Below are 24,593 nucleotides of genomic sequence, written 5' to 3'. Positions count from 1 at the left end.
TGATTCTTCTCTCTTTTCTTCTTTATTAGTCTGCTAGTGGTCTATCAATTTTGTTGATCTTTTCAAAAAACCAGCTCCTGGATTCATTGATTTTTTGAAGGGTTTTTTGTGTCTCTATCTCCTTCAGTTCTGCTCTGATCTTAGTTATTTCTTGCCTTCTGCTAGCTTTTGAATGTGTTTGCTCTTGCTTCTCTAGTTCTTTTAATTGTGATGTTAGGATGTTGATTTTAGATCTTTCCTGCTTTGTCTTGTGGGCATTCAGTGCTATAAATTTCCCTCTACACACTGCTTTAAATATGTCCCAGTATTCAGGAGATTTTAGCAGAGATTCTGGTATGTTGTGTCTTTGTTCTCATTGGTTTCAAAGAACATCTTTATTAATGACTTCATTTCGTTAGGTACCCAGTAGTCATTCAGGAGCACGTTGTCCAGTTTCCATGTAGTTGTGTGGTTTTGAGTAAGTTTCTTAATACTGAGTTCTAATTTGATTACACTGTGGTCTGAGAGACAGTTTGTTATAATTTCTGTTCTTTTACATTTGCTGAGGAGTGCTTTACTTCCAACTATGTGGTCATTTTTGGAATAAGTGCGATGTGGTGCTGAGAAGAATGTATATTCTGTTGATTTGGGATGGAGAGTTCTGCAGATGTCTATTAGGTCCACTTGGTGCAGAGCTGAGTTCAAGTCCTGGATATCCTTGTTAACTTTCTGTCTCATTGATCTGTCTAATGTTGACAGTGGGTTGTTAAAGCCTCCCATTATTATTGTGTGGGAGTCTAAGTCTCTTTGTAGGTCTCTAAGGACTTGCTTTATTAATCTGGGTGCTCCTGTATTGGGTGCATATATATTTAGGATAGTTAGCTCTTCTTGTTGAATTGATCCCTTTACCATTATATAATGGCCTTCTTTGTCTCTTTTGATCTTTTGGTTTAAAGTCTGTTTTATCAGAGACTAGGATTGCAAAACCTGCTTTTTTTTTGTTTTCCATTTGCTTGGTAGATCTTCCTCCATCCCTTTATTTTGAGCCTATGTGTATCTCTGCATGTGAGATGAGTCTCCTGAATACAGCACACTGATGGGTCTTGATTCTATCCAATTTGCCAGTCTGTGTCTTTTAATTGGGGCATTTAGCCCATTTACATTTAAGGTTAATATTATTATGTGTGAATTTGATCCTGTCATTATGATGTCAGCTGGTTATTTTGCTCATTAGTTGATGCAGTTTATTCCTAGCATCAATGGTCTTTACAATTTGGTATGTTTTTGCAGTGGCTGGTACCGGTTGTTCCTTTCCATGTTTAGTGCTTCCTTCAGGAGCTCTTGTAAGGTAGGCCTGGTGGTGACAAAATCTCTCAGCATTTGCTTGTCTGTAAAGGATTTTATTTCTCCTTCACTTATGGAGCTTAGTTTGGCTGGATATGAAATTCTGGGTAGAAAATTCTTTTCTTTAAGAATGTTGAATATTGGCCCCCACTCTCTTCTGGTTTGTAGAGTTTCTCCTGAGAGATCCACTGTTAGTCTGATGGGGTTCCCTTTGTGGGTAACTGGACCTTTCTCTCTGGCTGCCCTTAACATTTTTTTCCTTCATTTCAACCTTGGTGAATCTGACAATTATATGTCTTGGAGTTGCTCTTCTTGAGGAGTACCTTTGTGGGGTTCTCTGTATTTCCTGAATTGAATGTTGGCCTGCCTTGCTAGGTTGGGGAAGTTCTCCTGGATAATATCCTGTAGAGTGTTTTCCAACTTGGTTCCATTCTCCCCGTCACTTTCAGGTACACCAATCAAACGTAGATTTGGTCTTTTCACATAGTCCCATATTTCTTGGAGGCTTTGTTCATTTCTTTTTACCCTTTTTTCTCTAAACTTCTCTTCTGGCTTCATTTCATTCATTTGATCTTCAGTCACCGATACCCTTTCTTCCACTTGATTCAATCAGCTACTGAAGCTTGTGCATGCGTCACGTAGTTCTCTTGCCATGGTTTTCAGCTCCATCAGGTCATTTAAGGTCTTCTCTATGCTGTTTATTCTACTTAGCCATTCTAATCTTTTTTCAAGGTTTTTAGCTTCTTTGCGATGTGTTCGAGCATCCTCCTTTAGCTCAGAGAAGTTTGTTATTACCGATCTTCTGAAGCCTACTTCTGTCAACTTGTCAAAGTCATTCTCTGTCCAGCTTTGTTCCATTGCTGGCGAAGAGCTGCATTCCTTTGGAGGAGAAGAGGTGCTCGATTTTTAGAATTTTCAGCTTTTCTGCTCTGGTTACTCCCCATCTTTGTGGTTTTATCTAATTTTGGTCTTTGATGATGGTGACCTACAGATGGGGTTTTGGCGTGGATGTCCTTTTTCTTGATGTTGATGCTATTCCTTTCTGTTCGTTAGTTTTCCTTCTGACATTCAGGACCCTCAGCTGCAGGTCTGTTGGAGTTTGCTGGAGGTCCACTCCAGACCCTGTTTGCCTGGGTATCACCAGCAGAGGCTGCAGAACAGCAAATATTGTAGAACGGCAAATGTTGCTACCTGATCCTTCCTCTGGAAGCTTTGTCTCAGAGGGCCACCCGGCTGTATGAGGTGTCAGTCGGCCCCTACTGGGAGGTATCTCCTAGTTAGGTTACTCGGGGGTCAGGGACCCACTTGAGGAGGCAGTCTGTCGATTCTCAGATCTCAAACTCTGTGCTGGGAGAACCACTACTCTCTTCAAAGCTGTCAGACCGGGAAGTTTAAGTCTGCAGAAGTTTCTGCTGCCTTTTGTTCAGCTATGCCCTGTCCCCAGAGGTGGAGTCTACAGAGGCAGGCAGGCCTTGTTGAGCTGAGGTGGGCTCCACCCAGTTTGAGCTTCCTGGCTGCTTTGTTTACCTACTCAAGCCTCAGCAGTGGCGGATGCCCCTCCCCCAGCCTCGCTGCGGCCTTGCAGTTCGATCTGGGACTGCTGTGCTAGCAGTGAGCGAGGCTCCGTGGGCGTGGGACCCTCTGAGCCAGGCATGGGATATAATCTCCTGGTGTGCTGTTTGCTAAGACTGTTGGAAAAGGGCAGTACTAGGGTGGGAGTGGCCTGATTTTCCAGGTACCGTCTGTCACGGCGTCCCTTGGCTAGGAAAGGGAATTCCCCGACCCCTTGTGCTTACTGGGTGAGGAGATGCCCTGCCCTGCTTTGGCTCACACTCCATGGGCTGCACCTAGTTTCCAGCAAGTTCCAGTGAGATGAACCTGGTACCTCAGTTGGAAATGCAGAAATTACCTGTCTTCTGCATTGCTCACGCTGGGACTGGAGCTGTTCCTATTCGGCTATCTTGGACCCCAAATTCAGGGCAATAATTTTTTAAACTTTTTGGGGGGAATTGGATGGAAACTCCCTTTAAGCAACTTCTATAACTGAAGTCCCCATTTTGTTAATTTTTTATTTTGAAATAGTCAAAATTTATTTTAAAAATGCAAGTGGTATGCAAAAATTTTTTTTCTGAACTGTTTGAGAGCTAATCTGATATCATGTTACCCCTGAATACTTTGGTGTATATTTCCTATAAACAAGGACATCATTCTCTATAACCGTAATAATAATCATCAAAATCAGATGAACATTGATGTTTATGTTAACCACCATTTAACCCTCAGGCCCTATGCAAGTTTTATCAATTGTCCTTTATAGCTGTATTAGTCCGTTCTCATGCTGCTATGAAGAAATATCCAAGACTGAGTAATTTATAAAGAAAAGAGGTTTAATTGACTCACAGTTCTGCATGACTGGGGAGGCCTCAGGAAACTTAAAATCATGGTGAAAGGCATTTCATCACAGGGCAGCAGGAAAGTGAGTAAAGGGGGTGAGAGTGAGTAAAGGGGGAAATGCCTCTTAAAAAACCATCAGATCTTGTGAGAACTCCCTTACTATCACAAGAACAGCATGGGGATAACTGCTTCTATGTCTCAATTACCTCCCACCCACACCCTCCCATGGGGATTATGGGAACTACATTTCAAGATGAAATTTGGGTAGGGACACAGCCAAACCATATCAATAGCAAAGAGTCACTTGTTTCCTTCAGCCATCATGTCTCATTAGTCTCCTTCTGGTGACTTCTAGAATAGTCTTTTCTTCACTTTCATGACCTTGACACTTGAAGATTACAGGCCATTTATTTTGTAGCATGTTCCTCAATTTTGGTTTGTCTGATGTTTCTTCACTAATTAAATTCCTGTTAGGCATCTTTGGAGGAATGGTAGAGAAGTAATGCTAACTTCCCAATGCGTGCTATGAAGTGGCACAAAATTTTCATTTATCCCATAACTGATAGTGTTCACTGTAATCACTTAATTAAGGTTGTAGCTACCAGTCATCTGTACTGTAAAGTTATTCTTTTCTCCATTATAATTAATAAATGTCTTGTGGGGGAAGAGCTTTGAAATTATGTAAATATACTGTTTCTAATCAGTTTTCCTATATACTTAGTTATGTCAGTATGGACTCAGTTGCTGATTTTAGTCAGTGTATTTAGATCCATTACAGTCATTTATTTTGATGCTCAAATTGTCCCCAGTTTGGCCAGCAGGAGTCCCTTGAAGCTGGCTTCAGTTTGCTTTTAACATGTTCCCCTCCCTGTGTCCATGTGTTCTTGTTGTTCAACTCCCACTTATGAGTGAGAACATGCAGTGTTTGGTTTTCTGTTCCTGTCTTAGTTTATCTCTTTTTCTTTATTGAGAATCTTGGTTCCTAGTGAATTTACATTATTGCTCTTTTTTTTTTTTTCTTTTGGAGACATAGTCTTGCTCTGTCCGCCAGGCTGGAGTGCAATGGCGTGATCTCGGCTCACTGCAACCTCTGCCTCCTGAGTTCAAGCAATTCTCCTGCCTCAGCCTCCCGAGTAGCTGGGATTACTTACAGGTGCCTGCCACCACACCCGACTAATTTTTTGTATTTTTAGTAGAGATGGGGTTTCATCATGTTGGCCAGGCTGGTCTTGACTCCTGACCTCAAGTGATCTGCCTTCCTCGGCCTCCCAAAGTGCTGGGGTTACAGGTGTGAGCCACTGCGCCCGAATTTACATTATTGCTTGTTTGCTCATTCTGTTTATCTATTTATCTATCATAGTTTCAAAATAAAAATACTATTATCAACAATATGATTATTGAAAGCAGTTTAAAATTTATCCTTATTACTTTTTGTACTTAGAATATAGGCTATAAATAAGGGACGTAGAGAGAACTCTGGCTTCCACACCGTTCCCTCCCTGCCTCTATAGGTTATGATTTTTATTAGTTTTCAGTTTATCCTTCTGATGTATGTGTGCACACAACTGCGTGTGTGTGTTCATATTCTCTTCCACTCTTTCAGCTGAGGGGCTGATACTTTACACACTGTTCTGTACCTTTCTTTGTTTTACCTGACAGCCTACATTGGAGATGATTCTGTAGCAGCATATAGAGATCTTCCTCCTTCCTTTTGACTTCTCTGGGGTACTTCATTTTATGGAGTTCCACAGTGTAATCAACTAATTTGCTGTTGATTAACATTGAGTTGTTTCCAATCTTTTGCTATTACAGATTGTGTTACAGAGAATAGTCTTGTGCATATGTTATTTGGTAATGCCACTGTATCTCTGGGACAGATTCCTAGAAGTATGGGATCACTGGCACAAAGTAAATAAATTCCTATTTTCACTAGACACTGCCAAACACCCCTCCATAGGATTTCTAGTTCCAACGTTGTACAAACACTGCAGCAACACTTGAGAGGACTTATTTCTCCACAGCCATGGTCACCAGACTTCTTGTCTTTGCCAGTCTTTCAGATGGGAAATGGTGTCTCACTGTAGTTTTAATTGAATTTCCCTTGCCGTGAGCAAGTGTAACATATTTACATGTTTACAAGGACATTTTTATTTCCTTTTCTGTGATCCACCTGTCTTCTTCCTTATTTCTTTAGGTTTGTCAATATTCTCTAGTTTTAGGAACCTTCTATGTAGTGTGGCTGTCAACCCTTCGTGATATACATATGCTATTTTTTCAGTTTTTCAACTGTCTTTTGACTCCAACTGCTCAGAAGCTAATAGCATATCTATTATGGTTTATCTAGGAAATTAGAAAATTGTTGAAAAACCACTTTTTTGACATTTCCTGTATTTATTTCTAACAAGAAAGATCTAGAAACCTTTAATAACTAAATGCTTGCTCTGATTTTTAAAAATATGTTAATCCATAGTCTGCTTTGTTTAAAAATTGGAAATGTTTCTTTTACTATGGACTTTTGGGGCAGTGGGGATGCAGAAACATAACAGAACATCCATTAGAGATCTGTCTTCTCCAGTTTCATTCATCTGTCAGCACATTTCTTCTCTCCCATATTATTCCTTTTTTGAGAGACTCCTTTCTGCTTTTTAGCTTAAATTACTCTTCTATATATATATTACATCATTGCAGAAATCCAACAGATTGACATTCATTTAAAGTATTCCCAATACCTTCATAAAAATGATAGGAGGCCCGTTAACTTTACTGAGGTCTCAGTTGTGGTTTTTACTTTGACCAATTATTTTGTTTTACACTGGGGTTGAATAGCTGTGGCCTAACCTTGGGCTTTTTGAGAAATGAATGCTGTCATTCATTTGGGTGACTTAGGCAACCTTGGAAATACATCTGAGCACCTGTTGGCTCATGTGGGCTGTGGGTCAGGAATGTGATCTTCTTGCTGAGGGTCTTATGAGGCCAAGTAAAATGTCTCAAGACCCCCTGGCCCTTCCTGTCTTGTAGGGTTTTTTGTGTTATAGTTGTACTTTCCTCTACTTCTCCCCTTCCAAGAACCAGAACCCTCATTTTCCCCCTTCCGAGTCACTATATTTTGTCGCTCACCTTTCAGGAGATAAAGGTTTCTAGTCACTCTCATAATCCCTAAAGTCCCTTAGTTTGTGAATTGCATTCTCTGAAAAAAGGTTTCCTCTTGGAATTATTTTCCTAGGTTGATTTGGGGCATTTTTTTTTCCTACCAGTGGAATTTTTTTTTAAAGGCAGTAGTTGTATTATGCAGGAGAAAGTTTTTTATTGGTATTGTGCAAGATGAGATCAGTATAATCTTCTATTTGTGGTTTGTTGCTAGTACCACTACTAGAAGTGCATTGTTTAACATTTTGCTATATAAGGAGCTATACAATGATTCATTTTCTTTTTACCTATGTAGTACTATTTTTCTTTTTTGAGATGTTGTCTCACTATGTTGCCCAGGCTAGTTTTGAACACCTGGTCTCAAGCCACCTTCCTGCCTCAGCCTCCCAAAGCACTAGGATTGCAGGTGTACACCACTATGCCTCATCTTTAGTACTACTTTTAGAAAAGGGAAGTAATCCAAGAAAGACTCTATGCTTACAGAAGCCTTATTTATACTAATGAATAATAGGAAACAACTTCAGGATTAAATACTTAAAGAATAAGTTGACAAGCTATGACATATAAATATAATGGAATGCGATTAAAATGTCTTTAGACACGTGAATACAAACTCACTTGAAAAAGCAGTTCCCAAGATGGAATAGACATTAATTCATTATATATAATATTTATTATGTATAATATTCATGTATATAATATTTACTTATATGTAATGAATATGTTGTTTGTAAAACCTTAGGATGCATGCCAATCAACTGTGATAGAGTCCGTATAACACTGAGTGTTGTGGCAAGTCGTTCTGTCACTAATCCATGTGATTAAAGACTTAATTCCTTCACGCCAGTTTCTTCATCTGTAAAATGGCAATGACGATATCTATCCCATCAACACCCTAGAGTTGTCAGGGGAGGCAGTTGCAAGAATTTGTGAAAGCATTTTGGAATGTGTAAATCTCCTCAGAGTAAACTTGGAGTAGATCTTAGGTCTATCTGTCTTCAGAAAAGCAACGTTGGATGAGCTACAGACTGGGTTTCAGGAAAACCTGAGTTCTGATCTCAATTCTGCTCCTACCTGTTTTCTTAACCTGTCTAGTATCTATTTTTTTCGTATATTAAGTGAAGGAAATGGACAGGATTGCTTCCAAGGTCATTTCCAGTTTTAAGAGTTTGCAGGAGTTTAAATTCAGAAGGAGTTTCTGCCACAAGTTCTAACATTTCAGCTCTTTTTCTTTGCCTTTGTAGATGGTGTCCCTGTGGTACTTGTCTGCTGAAATAATTCCAGCTTTGTTTCAAGAATCTGAAATTTATTCATACAAGTACCTGTGTTATATGGGATTTAAAAAATAAATAGTTCTGTTTTCCATGGAAGGCTCTAGGTTTTGTCAGTATTGTGCTGTATTAATATTACAGACCCTACTTGGGTATGTCCTAAGGTGGAAGATGATGAACTGTCAGTCTTTCTTATTTTCTCTTAAGTTTTGTTTGTTTATTTAATTGTAAACCAGAAGAAGTTTGTAAACACGAAATGGACAGCTTGACCAAAAGCTTAAAAACATTCTGCTTTAGGCCTTATGTGCCTATGGGCCACACACAGAGGAGCTGATTCCACGGCCCTTCTTCACCTTTTGCTTACTCTCCAGCCTCTAATATTGCTTGCCTAGGGCAAGCCTCCTAATCTCCTTGTGCTTCACTTTTTCCCATCTGTAACTTGTCTGTCCCACAAAGGGCTTGGCCAGGGCTGCACTGGGAATGAGTGAATAGAAGGCGAGGTGCCATGTTTTTGCAATTTCATTATTCTTTCATTTTTCTTTTCTTTGTTTTTGAGATGGAGTCTCACTCTATCACCCAGGCTGGAGTGCAGTGGTGAGATCTCAGCTTACTGCAACCTCCCCCTCCCGGGTTCAAGCAATTCTTTTGTCTCAGCCTCCCGAGTAGCTGGGACTACAGGCGCCCACCGTCACGCCTGGCTATTTTTTTTTTGTATTTTTTAGTAGAGATGGGGTTTCACCGTGTTAGCCAGGATGGTCTCGATCTCCTGACCTCATGATCCGCCTGCCTTGGCCTCCCAAAGTGCTGGGATTACAGGCATGAGCTACTGTGCCCGGCCCCAGCTAATTTTTTTGTATTTTTAGTAGAGACGGGGTTTCACCATGTTGGCCAGGATGGTCTCGATCTCCTGACCTCGTGATCTTCCCGCGTTGGCCTCCCAAAGTGCTGGGATTACAGGCGTGAGCCACCGTGCCCGGCCTCCTTTTTCTTTTACATGCCCTACTTGTCACCTGAAATCTTACTCTGAAACTAAAACAGCTATCAAAATTACATGTTTAAAGTTATGTTTGCACTAAGTTAGCTAAAGGTCTCAATTGAATAAGTTAACTAATTGTGAAATTTGGATACAATCTCATATAGTCGACATTTCCATTCTTTCCTTAATTAGCCCTACCACAGTCTCTTTTTAATTATTTCACTGTACTTGTGGAGGAAGTAATAAATTATTCCTTTTGGTTTGAGAAATAATCCCCTTAAAGATTTTTGTCAGGTGAAAGACTGAGTAAAGAACCATTTGTTGGCCCAAGAAGGCAGAGTGATTTCTTTTATTTTTGAAGTTGTTATTCTAAATATATTCTATACATATTGAAGAAATGTGAAAATTTTGGGGGAAAATGATATGGGTGTCAGACAAATATAGGATGATGGCATTATTTAAGAACAGAAGTTTTCAAAACAGACTGACAGTGAGGGTACTTTTTAACCTAGAGGTAAAAATCCTTTGGTTTTACACAGTTTGAGAGTGATTTAAAGTTACAATTAGCTGGGTCATCTTGAAGCTCTTCCAACATTCCTGACCTCCTTTAGGTTTTAAAATATGGGTGTGCATGTGTGCATGAGAGACACATAGTTAAGATTAGACTTTAAAATAGATCTCAACGTTTCCCGAGCATTTTCTATTTAATCATTTCGTATTTGCCCTAATTAACTAAATGTTTCATAAGAAATGTTAAAAAGTAAAAACCACAGGAATAAATGATAAATGATAAATTTCTCTACACAAATTAAGACCGGGAAATTTTGGAGTTACGATTCTAAATATTTAGTCACAAGGAGATTGTGGTAATTGTTAAAAGATGGTTGTTTATTGAAGACATTTCTCCATCACTTAGAGGACTAGGTAGTGTGGGTTTTGCTGATTTCTTTTGAAGCATAAGGTCCTACAGGATGCTGTCCGGATTTGTAATAGTATGCCCTGCCCTGTGTTGATGGAATGTTGCTGCGTCATGGGCTCCCTGAGTTCCATGCTGTGGGGTTAAGTAGGTACCAGTTCCCTCACATCCAGTTGCCTTCACTTTAAGAGTTAATGGTGTCTGCAGGTGTGTTGGGATTAGCACTGTAAAGTTGTGTGAGAGGGTTTTCTTTCTTTTGATCTTCAGAAAGGGATGAAAGATGGCCATTAAACTCAAGGGATTAGGTCCCCTCTCTTTACAGACTTTAGGTACCATAAATATTTCACTTCAAATGCAAGGTGAAGAATTGTATACATCAGGGGAAAATAGGTGTTTTATATTACCAGTTGGAAATTATTCAGTCTCCACTTACAAATTAAATGGTCTTTGCAGAGACATTTTCTCCCAACTGAGTGTACTAGGATCTGAAAAAATGTTTGTGTGTTTCATATCTTAATAGTGATTTTTTTTCCTCCTCATATTCCTAAACCTTTTTCTTTCCTTTTATAAGCTCTAATGTCTTACCTACATTGTACCGTTTTCCCCCTTGAGTTCTCTCCCCTTGTTGTAGTCCATCGGTGCCCTCAAAAAACTGCTGGTTCTAAAACTTTGAGAACAGCCACCTTTAAGAATGACATCATGCTCACGTGGGATAAGTGTGTGTTTCATTTTATAGCCTCTATATGCTGTCTCTTCCTTTAAATCAACATTGTTTAGAAAAGGAAGGTGATGTTGATGAGCTGGCAGCAGAGTCCTACAATTCCTGTTACTGCATTCTCAGAAAACTAGTGGGAAACCAGGAGGAAGTTCCTCCTCTGTAGGAAATTATGGTTCCAGTCTCATTCCACACTTTGCCTTGTCACCCACCCTGTCAATTTCACCCCAGTATGGAACACTGGAGATGTTTTTTTCCCCTTTTCTGGGAGGAGAAGGGCTTGGGTAGATGCCAGCCCCCGAATCAGCCTGTGAAATGATTATTCCTCCCTTCACTCCATAGTACATAATTAGTCACTTAGAACATATTTACAGTACATTCAGTTGGCCCAGTGGCTTACAATATCTATATAATTTTGTATTTTTTTAGTTCATCCCTGAAGTTGGAGACTTATGTATAGTTAAAACTCATGATGATAGTTTCTGTTGTTTGCTATGACATATGTGACATAGGGACATTCCTTTTCCAGTGTTCCCTGCCCCCCGCTTTATATTTTGTTCTTATCTCTTTATTGCAGAAATTTTGGGTGGTTAAGTATCAGATTGCAAGCAGTACAATATGTGGGTTCGAGCCTCACATCATGTATTAGTAATGTAAAAAAAAAAGGAAAAATAAAATTGTATGAGTAGATGACTTTTTACAGATGGGCTAAATAAAATACCAAATGAATGAGTCGAATATAGCCAGTGGCAGGGGGATTAAGATCAGGAATTAAGACCCTGATTAAGAAGGTGCTTGATAACACCGTCTAATGTTTTCAGATTAGGGGGTCTGCTCAGTTACCTCCTTAAGCTTCTACTTCCGATGCTCCCTAAAATTATAGGAATGACTCTACGTGTAAAGCTTATCCAAACTTTGGGCCTATAATATTTCTCTTAAAAAAAAAAAAAAGATGAGGCAAAAAGAAACTGTGAAAAGTGTTTAGCAATGAGCAAGAGAGGGAGCTTACAAACTCTTTGATGGTCAATTAGCCAGAAAATGTGCTAAAGCCTGGGTGCTGTGCTGGATTACAGGCCCAGGAATTACCCCCAAGGTCCTCAGAGTGGTCCTGCCGTCTGAGCACAGAGACAATTACAGACCTCTAGGAGATGCTACAAAGGCTTTAATTAAGGGACTTACTAACACCCCACTAAGTTTTGGAAATTGAATTCTTTTTTGTGCTTACCTGATGTTTCTTTTGTCCAGACTTTCACATGTATTTCAACAGAGAACACTATTTCCCCCACATCTGTTTTATGTTGGAAGCCGTTTACTGTGATAGCAGCAAAGCTGAGAGTTTAACCAGTATACGGAAGTAGGTAGAAAAGCGGGCTCGGAGGCTTTTTGCTGGGGAGCATTTTGGGCTTAGATTGAAAATTGTAATACTACACATCTTGAAACATCAGTAAGAGAAAACTAATGTACTTTATAGAATTTGAATTTTAGAATTCCCATTTCACAAAGCAATGCCATTTTCTTTGAAATGGCAACTTTATGTTTCTAGACACAGCATGCTGCTCTTTCTCTAAAAATATGTTTTTGTTTGTTGATGCTATAAGGTTAGCCTTTGGCTACCACCCAGGTCTGATTTTTCACAAGCCTAGACTCATATTTTGTTCCATTTCAATGTGACTGTTTTTATTTCTGGAAATACTCTGCTTTACGGCGCATTAGTCCTAGCTAGAGCACTATGATCACATTAATCTACCGGAGTTATTGTGCTCAACTACCCCCTTTCTGCCAACAGTGGAGACAGATGCTCTCATCTTTGAACTCTAGGGCCTAATGGTTGCCCAAGTCAGCTATATCTCCCTTGTTTTCTTAGTGAAGTAGTTGTTCTCTGTTCTGTCCTTTGAAGCAATTCCCTTCTGCCTGCAAAGTTTGGTTTGAACCTTAAAGGTTTTCAAAAGCACTAAGAAATACTTCTGTTTTAGTAACGTTATATTTTCCTTCAGTATTTCTAGTTTACATGTAATATCTGTCAAGTGGCACATTTTTTAGGTTCTCTCTGTTGTACCAATAGACAACTTGAAGGAGCTTTTATGTGCGTACCACTTAATTTGTGTATGAGGAGGACAGAACCTTAACCTTGCTGAAAAGAGGAGTCGATAAGAAAATCACAAGAAGTGTTTAACCTGTGATGACAATTTTAACTTGCCATTTTTTCATTTTTCACAAGGTCAGATATAAAGTGTGCAGTTTCAGCAAAGTTGAGTTTATACAGGAATCTTATGACTGGGCTTCATTTTTACATGTGGGTTGGTAGGGAAGGATAATTTGTATTGGATGATAGGGCAGCATGCTTCCTTTTTACGTGTGAGTTGGTAGGGAGGATGATTAGTATTGGACAAGAGGGCAGCAGGCTCCTGTCTGTGCTGTCAGCTCCACTGGACCACTGTGAAGGCCTTCTGACCCCAGAGCAGTTTGAGATGCTGCAGTGGCCTGGATGGGTCTATGTGCCCAGGTGACAGGTGAGAGCTTTTGATATTTATGTTATGTAGAATACTCATATGCTTGGATATGTTTTAAATAAGCATAATATGAATTTTAGTTCTTTTTTGCTTTTCTTTGGAAAGAGGGAAAATTATACTTAGTGACACAAATATTTTTTGTCTGATCAAGTACCTAACTGATTAATGAGCTAAAGCAAAGTTTGATCCAAACTTCTGGAGAGAGGTAGATCTGGCAACTGAAGAAGAATATAACTGAATTTTGCTAAAAAAAAAAAAAAGTGCTGATTCGAAAAGTTGTTTTATGAAGTAAAAATTCTAAGCTCTTATCTCTTAGGCTTTATTTTGCTAACATTGTTAGAACTAGCACATCTGGCTTAGATTCCAAAATAGTTTGGTTTTATGCTTGTAAAAATGAAACCAATCAAATTGGAATTGAAGATAGATGAAAGGATGGATTTTGGTACAATGAGGATTCTTAAACACAGTAAAGTTATCAGGGAAGATCCTGAACATTGCCTTTCTGAGTGTCCCTTAAAAATAGACTGGTGTCAAACATCAGCATCACACAATATACCCAGGTAACAAACTTGAACACGTACCCCTTGAATCTATTAATAAGATAAAAGTTCATAAAAACCACAGCAAGCTGGTGTCTTTTTTCAGGTAGTGTGGTTGTATTCAAGTCTAGCTCTGTATAGGGGTGCTGGGGTGCTGGGATAAATAATTCCCAGCAGTCCTTCCAGTTCTGCAGTTCTTGATTATATTGCTTACCATCAACACCTTATATAATCTTCACTTACATGTCATTTGAAGATTTTTCTTCTCCTTTGGGGAGTCGAGGGGAGGAGAGTTTTGTCTTTTAGACATTTATTTTGATAGAATTAAAATGTGCCATCTTTATCAGATTTAGTAATATTCATATGAATATGAATATTAATATGAAACTAAGGCTCTATAACATTAGTTGGGTTTGGTTTCTGCATTGTTTTATTTGGTTTCCCTCCCTATCCCTCACCCCAAGTGTGGATTAGTGTGCAGAGCCAGATAGTTAAATGCAGTCACTGAAATTCTTGCTTTAAAAGACAGTGAGGCAGAATTGTTTAGTTTGGAGAGATGTGAAAAAGAGGCCACCTTAATACTTCACCTCTGTTGCTTTGGGTTTACTTAAGAATGACAATTTAGAATATTTTCCAGCTCTTTCCCCAGAAATATAAACAAAGATCCTTCTCTGCTGGTCAAGAAATATATGTAATTGTCCTTTGTCTCTGTGGTACTAACTTGACAGTAGCCGGTTCCCCTCCCCTCCAACCTGATTCTGTATTTCCTAAGCATGCTGACCTTGGAACCATTAGTAGAGACTCAGCAGTTTACTCTTTATCAATAATGCACTCACTCTGAAGGGGCAGGCTGGACACTGTGGCCCAGCTCTGCATGGGTGTTTATAGTTTATGCCAGTAAGTGTTTCTGTTGAATCGGTCAGGAGCTGCAGGCCTGATCGCTTTTCAAGTTGGTGGTGAGAGCAGTGAGTCAGCATATTTGTAAACTTCAGAAGAGTACAAAACACTGATAATTTACTGTGGCACTGGTAATTTCATGAATATGGAGTGGGCCCATATGTTCATTTTTAGCTCTGTAAATCTCAAGAACTGTTACTGCCTTGGTAAGCTGTATCAGTGCATTGGCACCCAGATAAAGAGAACTTTCTGCCTGTCTTGAAGTAAATGAGGCATCAACCCAGACTTGTGTTAGGCTGGCCTTTGCTGTGGTTTTACAGTAGATGTTCCAGAACTGCTTAGAAAGCTCTTTTCAGATGGGAATGTGGGTTGCCTTCTGGTAGCATGGCCTGTCATCAGAGGTGTGGTTCCCCCAGTAGCCGGCCTATGACACTGCGGCTCCAGTTTCTTTATGTAATAAGGTGAGAAAGAGTGAGGAAGAGTTGTACAGAGCAAATGAATTCAGTGTCGATGTCTTATCCAGTGAGCGTTGCTATGGAAAAACCTGTTTGAAAAAAGGTTCTTCCCATTAAGTTCATCAGTTTTATGTTTCATTTTTTTCCTTTTGGCCTTTTTAGGACCAGTTCCAAGTGCAGGCAGAGTTCCCCTAGAACTTCTGACTGTGGACCTTCAGCAGCCTCCATGATTTCATCCTTCCTGCTCGGGCCCCTGTTACCAAAAATACAGGGCCCTTATTTTCATATTTGCCCCGGATTTTTTCCTTGCAAGAGTTTCTTGATAGCAAATCCTTCTTTTAAATACTAGAAAGTATGAGGAAGCGTTCTCTTTTCATAGCCAGTGGTTTAAAGAATAGTTATTTTTAAAGTAGACTAGTGGGCTTTTAGTGTTAAATGTCTATTGACATTTTGCCAGAAGAAACATTGATTTTTCTCTCACTTTCTCTTTTTCAGGGCCTGCTTTCTTCCCCGGGCGATGTGCAGAGATCTTTGCCAGGGGTCAAAGCGTCGGGAAGCTTGGGGTCCTTCATCCTGACGTTATCACCAAATTTGAGCTGACCATGCCCTGCTCCTCCCTAGAAATCAATATTGGACCCTTTTTGTGAAGATTGGTCTCTGTGGTGTGATTCTCTTCCCAGGTGTCCCTTTCTCCTCCCCTAGTGTCCTTAAGTCCTCCTCCACAGGGAACATCTATTTGGGCTTTGATGTTTAATAAAGTAGAAAGCACTGTCTGGCTGTGTGGGTAGAGACCACCCTTTCCCTGCATATTAGGCCAGCTTGTGCCATATACGAATGTGGTGTCTGTGTGTGAAGCTGCATTGTTGGGTAAAAGCCCCTTGGAGTGCTGGAGAAATGCACTAGCAGAGTGCAGGATCTGTTCTGAAAGGCAGACGTGCTCCTCAGACATCAGAACATCACATTGGAACGGATTCCTCCTGCGTAACAAGATCCCATTTCTTTCCTTAATGATAAAACAAGATAATCGATGAGAATTCATGTTGCATGAGTTCGAGATAACTGAGGGGTTTAGCTTTGATTTTCTACATTTGACATGTATTCATCATTGAGAAACACTAAAATAACAATATTTTTAGAAAACGTTTAAGAATCAATTATGGTCCAACAATTACAGCTTCTGAGGTCAGTTTAAAGTGAAAGAAAAATCTGTAATACAAGGATTCAAAATATGTGAGGGTGCATAGGTATTTTTTACTCTATCTGTGATACTCTAAGATAGAGTACATGCAACAAAGATCTGTTCTGCTGTAAGAGTTAAAATGGACAAGTATTGATATCAATGCAGTATGAACATTAGGAAACAATGAGAAGCTTATTTTTGCCATAGGCCATACATGTTACTGCAATCAGTCAGTTATAAAATCATGGTTTTAAATACTTAATTGAGCTACTAGTTTGTCTCTTGTCCCAGGGAGATATTAGACCTCTCTTTTTCTGAAGCTAAGCTTCAGCCAATCCTCCTTGTTTTATATCCTAATTTCCTTTCTTACTTCAATCTAGAATTCTCCAGTAGGTACCATCTCTGGAAAAAAGCTGGGTCTCATGTTTGAGACAAGTTCCCAGGTACTATTGAAGTAATAAGAAATATGATAAAATATAATACTTTAAAGTCCCAGTAGAAATAGCTAACAAAGGCCGGGTGCGCTGTGGCTCATGCCTGTAATCCTAGCACTTTGGGAGGCTGAGGTGGGCAGATCACTTGAGGCCAATAGTTCGAGATCAGCCTGACCAACATGATGAAATGCCATCTCCACTAAAAATATAAAAATTAGCCAGGCATGGTGGTGTGGGCCTGCAGTCCCAGCTACCTGGGAGGCTGAATCAGGAAAATCTCTTGAACCAGGAGGTGGACGTTGCAGTTATCCCAGATTGTGCCACTGCCCTCCAGCCTGGGTGACAGAGTGAGATTCTGTCTACAAAAAAAAAAAAAAGAAGTAGCTAACAAAGATAGTGAAATAAGAATTATGTTTATGGATCTTTTGCTGAGTCTACTACTAGGAGAAAACCCGACCATATTACAACCTTGAATTGGGGCAGCAGTGTCTAACTCTGTAAGATTTGTGAACACACACACTTCCAGCTGACCCTTCACAGCTCTGTTATAAGCAGGTCCTTACAACATTTTAAAAATGAAATATGCCCTCTAAAAATAATGCATGCCAAAAGGACTTGTATCCAGCATGCATAAAGATTTCTTAAAACTTAATAATAAAACTTAATAGTAAAAATAAAACAACTGTTTTTTAAAAATGTGCAAGAGTTGAGCAAACATTTCCCAAAAGATGACAGATGAATGGGCACTTGAAAAGATCCTCAACATCGTTAGTCATCAGGGAAATGCAACTAAAATTCACAATGATAAACTGCATACCCATTAAAATGGCTAAAATTTAAGATTCATAAATCAAATACTGCTGAGACTGGAGCAAGTGGAACTTTCATGCACTGCTGGTGAGTCACAATGTAACATTTTACATTGTGACTTTAGAAAATAGCTTGGCAGTCTCTTGAAACATACACCTACCATCTAGCCATTCTATTCCTAGGTTTACCCATATGGCCAAAGATTTTTATGCAAGTGTTCACAGTGTTACTTATAGTAGTTACAAATTGCAGTATATCCATACTATGAAATACTTCTCAGCAATAAGAAGGAATGAACTACTGATCCTCAAAACAACATGAATGAATTTCAAAACAGTATGCTAAGTGAAAGCAAGAGACACAAAAGACTCTATTTAATTCTATTTACCTGAGAGTCTAAAAAAGTCAAAAGCAGGTGGTCGGCAGGACCTCAGGAAAGAGAACTGACTGCAGTGGGTTAAGAGAAAACTTTTTGGGGTGATGGAAATTTTATCTTAATTGAGGTGGTAGGTGTACTTCAGGTGTAGGTTATACCTTTGTAAAGCTGGGAGAAAAAGAATGTAATGTAACATGTAGTATTTTACTGATTTTAACTACATAACACCAGTTGATAAATGCCTAGAGAAATAGCCTGAACTGTAGAATTGGCAGTTCTGCTCAAGGTGGCTCACTGGTCCACAGCTATTAATGATATATTCTCCCTTAGTTTCAGGTTCGCTCTAGTTAAAATCATGGCTTATGGATCATCATATGATAGCCCTTGTGGAAGTAGGTGGAACCATTTGTTCTGTCAGCAGCTACCCACCTGGATATTTTTGGGGGTGGCCAAAATTACTTGTAATGAAAAACCCACTAATGCCTAATTGTATATCCCAGCATGAAAGGGGAAAGATCAACTCCATGCATCATGTAGATGTTTCTGCCCTCGGAAGCAGGAAATGGTAGGAAGAAAAACAGTGTCGGCTGCATTGGAAGAAGCGAATCCAGCTCATGAGTCGAGGCTCTGCAGCCAGATCATCTTACACTTGTCCCTGGTGAAGCATTTGAACTGGAGCCAGGGCAGTCTGTGAGTACTGCCAAAAGCCTTTATTACAGAAGATGCACACCTTCTTAGTAAAAACTGGGAGCTCTAGTATTAAAGTGAAAATTAAATGGAATTGATTTTTGTTCTAGCTTAGAAAAAACTTAAATTCTACCACTACAGCCTCACAGTCCTGCAGTGCTCTTCTAGTTTTGTTTGTTTTTTGTTTTTTTAGACGGAGTCTCGCTCTGTCACCCAGGCTGGAGTGCAATGGCACAATCTTGGCTCACTGCAACCTCCACCTCCTGGGTTCAAGCAATTCTCCTGCCTCAGCTTCCCGAGTAGCTGGGACTACAGGTGTGTGCCACCATGCCTGGATAATTTTTGTATTTTTAGTAGAGACGGGGTTTCACCACGTTGGCTAGGCTGGTCTCGAACTTCTGACCTCAGGCAATCTGTCCACCTCTGCCTCCCAAAGTGCTGGGATTACAGGCGCCCAGCCTGCTCTTCTGTTTTTAAATTATTTTTGAATTGATCTTTTTTCACATTTTAGTTTTTTTGGTTTAATAACGGTATGAGAGTAGGAATTCTCCCTGATGTGTAGGGTGAAAACAGTTGAGTTTCAGAGAGATCAATAACTTACTCAGAAGTCACATAGCCAATAAATGAGTTTGAGACACTATATAGGAGTGACTTGGAGTCCACAGACCACTCACTGATTTGCATTATTTACTTATTTATGCGAAAGTAAATAATGGGACTTTCTACACTTTTTAAAAATATAAAAATAATGGAAAACAAAAAGTTAAAAATTGTTAAGTCCAATACTTTAAAAAAACTCTGCAAACTATGGCCTTACTGAGTTAATCTACCTTTCTTCCTCCTGATTCCCTGAGGTAACTAACTGCTGTTAACAATTTAGCCTGTATTGTTTCCTTAGTTTGGACATTTTCCTTGATATGTACAGTCAGCCACACACACCTGCTCACATTTTTGGGGGTCATGCTCTACTTACTGGTTTGCAACAAGTTTTGTTTTTTATTTTACATATATCTCATGACATTTCACTTAATATGCCCCATTTTTTCAGGTCAGTGCCTATAGACCTATCTCATTCTTTTAAATGAGGTAATATTCTATTGTACAGATGTCCATAATTGTTCAATTATTCCCCTGTTGGTGGACATTCAGTTGTTTCCAACTGTTTGCAATTATAAACACTGCTCCAATGAACCCCCTATCCTGCTAAATAGCACTGGCTTAGGACCCCAAGGAAAACCAGTCCTAATGGGTGCAAGACTGTATAAATATCCACATTTGACAGACACATTCAGAGATGCATAGAGTTCATTAGATATTTCTTTGATGTGACGTTTGTACTTGAACTATATATTATTCCAGTACCTTACATCTTAGATGTAGAAGTCACTAGGTCAAAGGATGTGTTTCGAATTTAAAACATGTTGAATGACTGTTCTCACATTTTAAACAGGAGTAATCTACTACAAAACAGCCAGCCTAACCACTGCCCCTGCTCTCAGCAATGATGGGCTCATCAGCTTGGTAAGAGAGAACATTACTCACAATCTTGCTTCTCAATCTTAATCTATTTGTGCTTGGTGTTTTATATAACATCACTAACCCTAATACTTGAGTATTGACTTTGGCCCTTCTGTCCATTTTATCCAAAAGCAGACAGATAGCCTTCAAGGGACACCATTGCTTTAAGCAGAATATGCCTCCTAAGCATTGAAAGCCTTTGACCCATCTGATATCCAAGTTCTGGCTTATTATGTTATTAGGGCCTTGAATAACTTTATGTATATTATTATGGACTGAATGTATCCCCACAAATTCATGTTGACCCTCTGACCTCCAGTGTGTTGGTCTTTGGAGATGAGGCCTTTGGCAGGTGATTAGAGCTAGATGAGGTCATGAGAGGGGGGCCCTCATGAAAGGCTCAGTGGCCTGATAAGAAGAAACACCAGAGAGCTTGCTCTGTTTCTCTGCCTACCTGGCGCACACATACAGAAGAGGTGATATGACCACACAGCAACATGGTGGCCACCAGCAAGCTAGGAGAGGGATCAGAATGAAACCTATTTTGCTGGCACCTTGATCTTGAAATTCTAGCCTCCAGAACTGTGAGAAATAAAATTCTTTTATTGAAGCCACCCAGCCTATAGTCTTTTGTTGTGACAGTCCCAGCAAACTAAAACACATTATTGAAAACTTGCATTCAAAAAGTAGAGAGTGGCATGCATGATAAAATTCCAGGCAGCAGTACACCTCTGGGACAGTCTGCAGCAGTTCCCTAATCTACCTGTATCCTTGAGCGCAGATAGGAGTGAAGCCTCCTAGGCTTCCAGTCTGCAGCGTCTCTGTCACATGGAAACCTGATGGGTGCCACTGTGAGGGGGGCCAATTACGCACAGTGCACACTAAACACAGATCATTTTAGCCTTCCTAATTAGCCACTAATAAAAAGACACTGAAGTATCCTGAAGATCAAAGAGAGATTTCCACCATGCCTCAATACAAACCCCAGTCCGGGCCTCCGCTTGACAGGTGCTGTGCCTAGTGTTTTGCCCTGACCAGAGTCCATGTAGGGAACACGACCTGCTTGGATAAAAGAAGAGCTGCCAAATGACTGTGCTTGACAAATGGGCCAGGCAGCAAGAAGGGCAACGCAGAAGCAAAGTGGTTTGAGTCTCCGCGATGTCTACTTCATGTTCAGGTATTCTCTGCTTTGGCTTTCTAGTAGGCAGAAAGGATGAGTGAATATTGTAGCTAGACTGTGGGTTGAATAAGTATCTCCAGCAAAGGGTCTAATTGAATCATGTCTGGCCAAACCCTGTAGGTTTTTTTTTCTTCTGAAGTGACTAATGGAGTGTGCTAAGAATATACTCAAGGTTCACACTCAAGCTTTTCATTCTTCGTCTGTAAGGTTTGGCCTTCCTTGTTTCTGTTGAAGAAAGGCAGGAAAGGCATGAATCTCCAGGAGAAAACATTTGAAGCCTCAGTGTGGTGGCTCATGCCTGTAATCCCAGCACTTTGGGAGGCTGAGGTAGGCGGATCACCAAAGCCCAGGAGTTAGTGACGAGCCTGGGCAACATGGCAAAACCCATCTTTACAAAAAAAAAAAAAATATATATATATATATATATATACACACACACACACACACACACACACACACACACACACACACACATACAAAAATTAGCTAGGCGTGGTGTGCGCCTGTAGTTGCCATGTGAGCCAGGATTGCACCACACAGTACTCCAGCCTGGGTGACACGGTGAGACCCTGTCCCAAAAAAAGAAAAAAAGAAAAGAAAAAACATTCGGAAGAATCCATCACGTTAGGAGCGCTGGCAAGGCTATGCAAGAGAGCTGCCGCATACACCGCTGGAATCAGAGGACTTGCAGACATGAAGTAAATCTGGCCTTCTAGGTGGGAAGGTGAAGATGTGGAGAAAGTGTGCCTGGTTGATATCAAGCCTGATAGCAAAAGGAATGTTCTGCTTTCCACATGGCACAGCTTTTTGTCAGGAATAAAATATGCCTGTCCCTACAATAACCAACTACTTAGGGCTGACAAGAAACCAGTTGTGACACACGGAATAAACAGTCACATTTCGTGCTGGAAAGGTCAGAGAAAAAGCCCCAGTGGAGATAGGTGGGATTAATTAGAGATTTTTTGGCTGTGAGTCTTGGGCAGAACATTTAAACAAGGAGCACTTGGGTGACATTGGGGCAGATGAGACAAGAGAGCCAGACAGAGAGGTGCCCCTTAAGCAAATCATGTAGGTGAGATGACTTGTGTAAAACACTAGGCACAACACCTGTCATGCAGAGGCCCGGACTGGGATTTGTATTGAGGCATGGTGGAAATCTCTCTTTGATCTTCAGGATACTTCAGCGTCTTTTTATTAGTGGCCAGTTAGGAAGGCTAAAATGATCTGTGTTTAGTGTGCACTGTGCATAATTGGCCCCACTCACAGTGGCATCCATTAGGTTTCCACGTGACAGAGACATTGCAGACTGGAAGCCCAAGAGGCTTCACTCCTATCTGCACTCATGGATACAGGTAGATTACAAGACTCTTGCAGGCATGGGCATTAAGGCAGCACCCCCTTTTCACCCTGGCTCACCCCTAATGATCTGAGGCCATCTTTGTGTATATTAAAGAGGCATTGACATTTGAACACCTGCATTGGGCAGAATCTGGCTTGCCATACAGAGAGCAAGGCCAGCAGATGTGTTGAGTGCGTGTGTTAAAGAACCATTACAGTGGAACTCCTAGCTACATCCTTACTTTTCTTGGTTTTTTTGCATGCCATATAGACAGGCGTGGAAAAAGAATTATTATTTTTGGCTTTGTATAGCTCCCTGTCTCACGTGGCTACAGTTTTAAGAATTTAGCATCCTCTTCATGGCCTACATTTAACTCTGATTCTTCTTAATGTGCATTCTGTAAATATCCAAGTCTGTACTACAGGTGTGTCTCATTTTAAGAAAACAATGGATGCATGGTGTGCACAGAGTCACCCATTAAAGCCTTATGTTCACAGAAATGAAGAATCCAAATTTTAACTGGAATTCTAATGGCAAACCCATACGTGCAGTTAAAATTCAAGTTAAAAAAAAATCAAAACACAAGCAGCTTCGAGGAAAAAACATCTCTTGTCTCAAATGAGATATGTGTATGTTGCTGTTCCACTTGGCTCTTGGGTAGCTTCTTACTAGAGGATGAGGGCTTCATTCACAATCATTAAAGAAAGACTTGGAGCATTTTGAAGTTCTCTGAAGAGCCAGGATCATGGTAAAATATTTTGAAAATGAAGTTTCCCATGACTAGTTCAGGGAACTGAGCAAAGAGAAGACGGAGGAAGGGAGTGGGCATGAAGGACACAGAAGGAGGTCTCAGCTGTTGGTCATGTCCGCCAAGAGAGGAAGAAGAAGGATGGGAATGACGCTGTGCGTGCAGAGATTGCAGACGGGGAAGGTGCTCGGGCTGACTGGTGAGTACAGTTAACCCTTGGACAAGATGGGTTTGAACTGTACACATTCAGTGGTATGTGGATTTTCTCCTGCCTCTGCCACCCCTGACACAGTAAGAACAACCCCTCCTCTTCCCTCTCTTCCTCCTCCTCAGCCTCCTCAACATGAAGATGAGGATGAAGACTTTTGTGATGATCCCCTTCCACTTAATGAAGGGTAAATGTATTTTCCTTACAATTTTCTTAACATTTTCTTTTCTCCAGTTTACTTTATTGTAAGAATACAATATATAATGCCTATAACATAAGATATGTGGTAATCTACTGATTGTGCTATCAGAAAGGCTTCCCATTGACAGCAGACTATTAGTAGTTAAGTTTTGGGGGAGTCATAAGTTATATGCATTTTTACTGCATAGGAGGTTGGCACCCCTGAGCTCCGAGTTGTTCAAGGGGCAACTGTATTTCAATGAGGAGTGATGAAAGGAGTCTGTGAAGTTACCTCTGGACGTCACCCCCTCTGGGAGGGCCTTCTCACACTTCTTGTTCGTGTGGTTTGATTTTGCAGTGTCACAGCCCTATGCTCATCCTTTAGTTCACCACCACCACCACCACTGTTATTCTTACGATCACCAACATGGTTTGGTTTTTTTTCTTGTAAGAGCTGGAGGTGTTTGGGAAGTGCCTCAGACACGCTGTTCTCTAGCCATGGAATACCATCTCCTACCTACTTCCCGTCACATTCCCTGTGCAAACCCCATCTGTTCTCTAAACCTCGCTCATGCAGTCTATCCCTCCTCCCAGTTCCCATGTCGTTGTTTTCTCTTCCCTACAGCCTTAACCATTTGGCTCCTGAATTGTAATTCTCTGCCCCTGTGTCTTCTCTGTCCTGCGAAAACTGCACAGGATAGGTTGGAGCTTTACATCTCATACGTCCTGCTCAAAGTACAAATAGAGTCCTAGGTCTGCCCTTGCAAATAAGGGGCAGTGTCAACTGTAT

General features: G+C 40.4%; 1 protein-coding gene across 3 annotated transcripts in view; it reads left to right on the top strand.

Moving 5' to 3' along the window:
• Positions 1-15,978, top strand: part of FARSB (phenylalanyl-tRNA synthetase subunit beta) — an 84,125-nt gene extending 68,147 nt beyond the window's left edge. For 2 of the 3 annotated variants that reach the window (XM_063790268.1, XM_063790269.1), the window contains exon 18: positions 15,639-15,978. In XM_063790268.1, the coding sequence (XP_063646338.1) occupies positions 15,639-15,790 (152 nt within the window). In that variant the 3' untranslated portion in view covers positions 15,791-15,978. The remainder of the gene's footprint in view (positions 1-15,638) is intronic. The other variant, NM_001246538.1, reaches the window with a different exon arrangement.
• Positions 15,979-24,593: the final 8,615 nt, after the last annotated feature.

Source organism: Pan troglodytes, chromosome 13 (genome assembly GCF_028858775.2).
Source record: "Pan troglodytes isolate AG18354 chromosome 13, NHGRI_mPanTro3-v2.0_pri, whole genome shotgun sequence".
NCBI classification, from domain to species: Eukaryota; Metazoa; Chordata; class Mammalia; order Primates; family Hominidae; genus Pan; species Pan troglodytes.
Note: the sequence above shows the minus strand (reverse complement) of the source record. Positions and strands in the feature narration are given on the sequence as shown.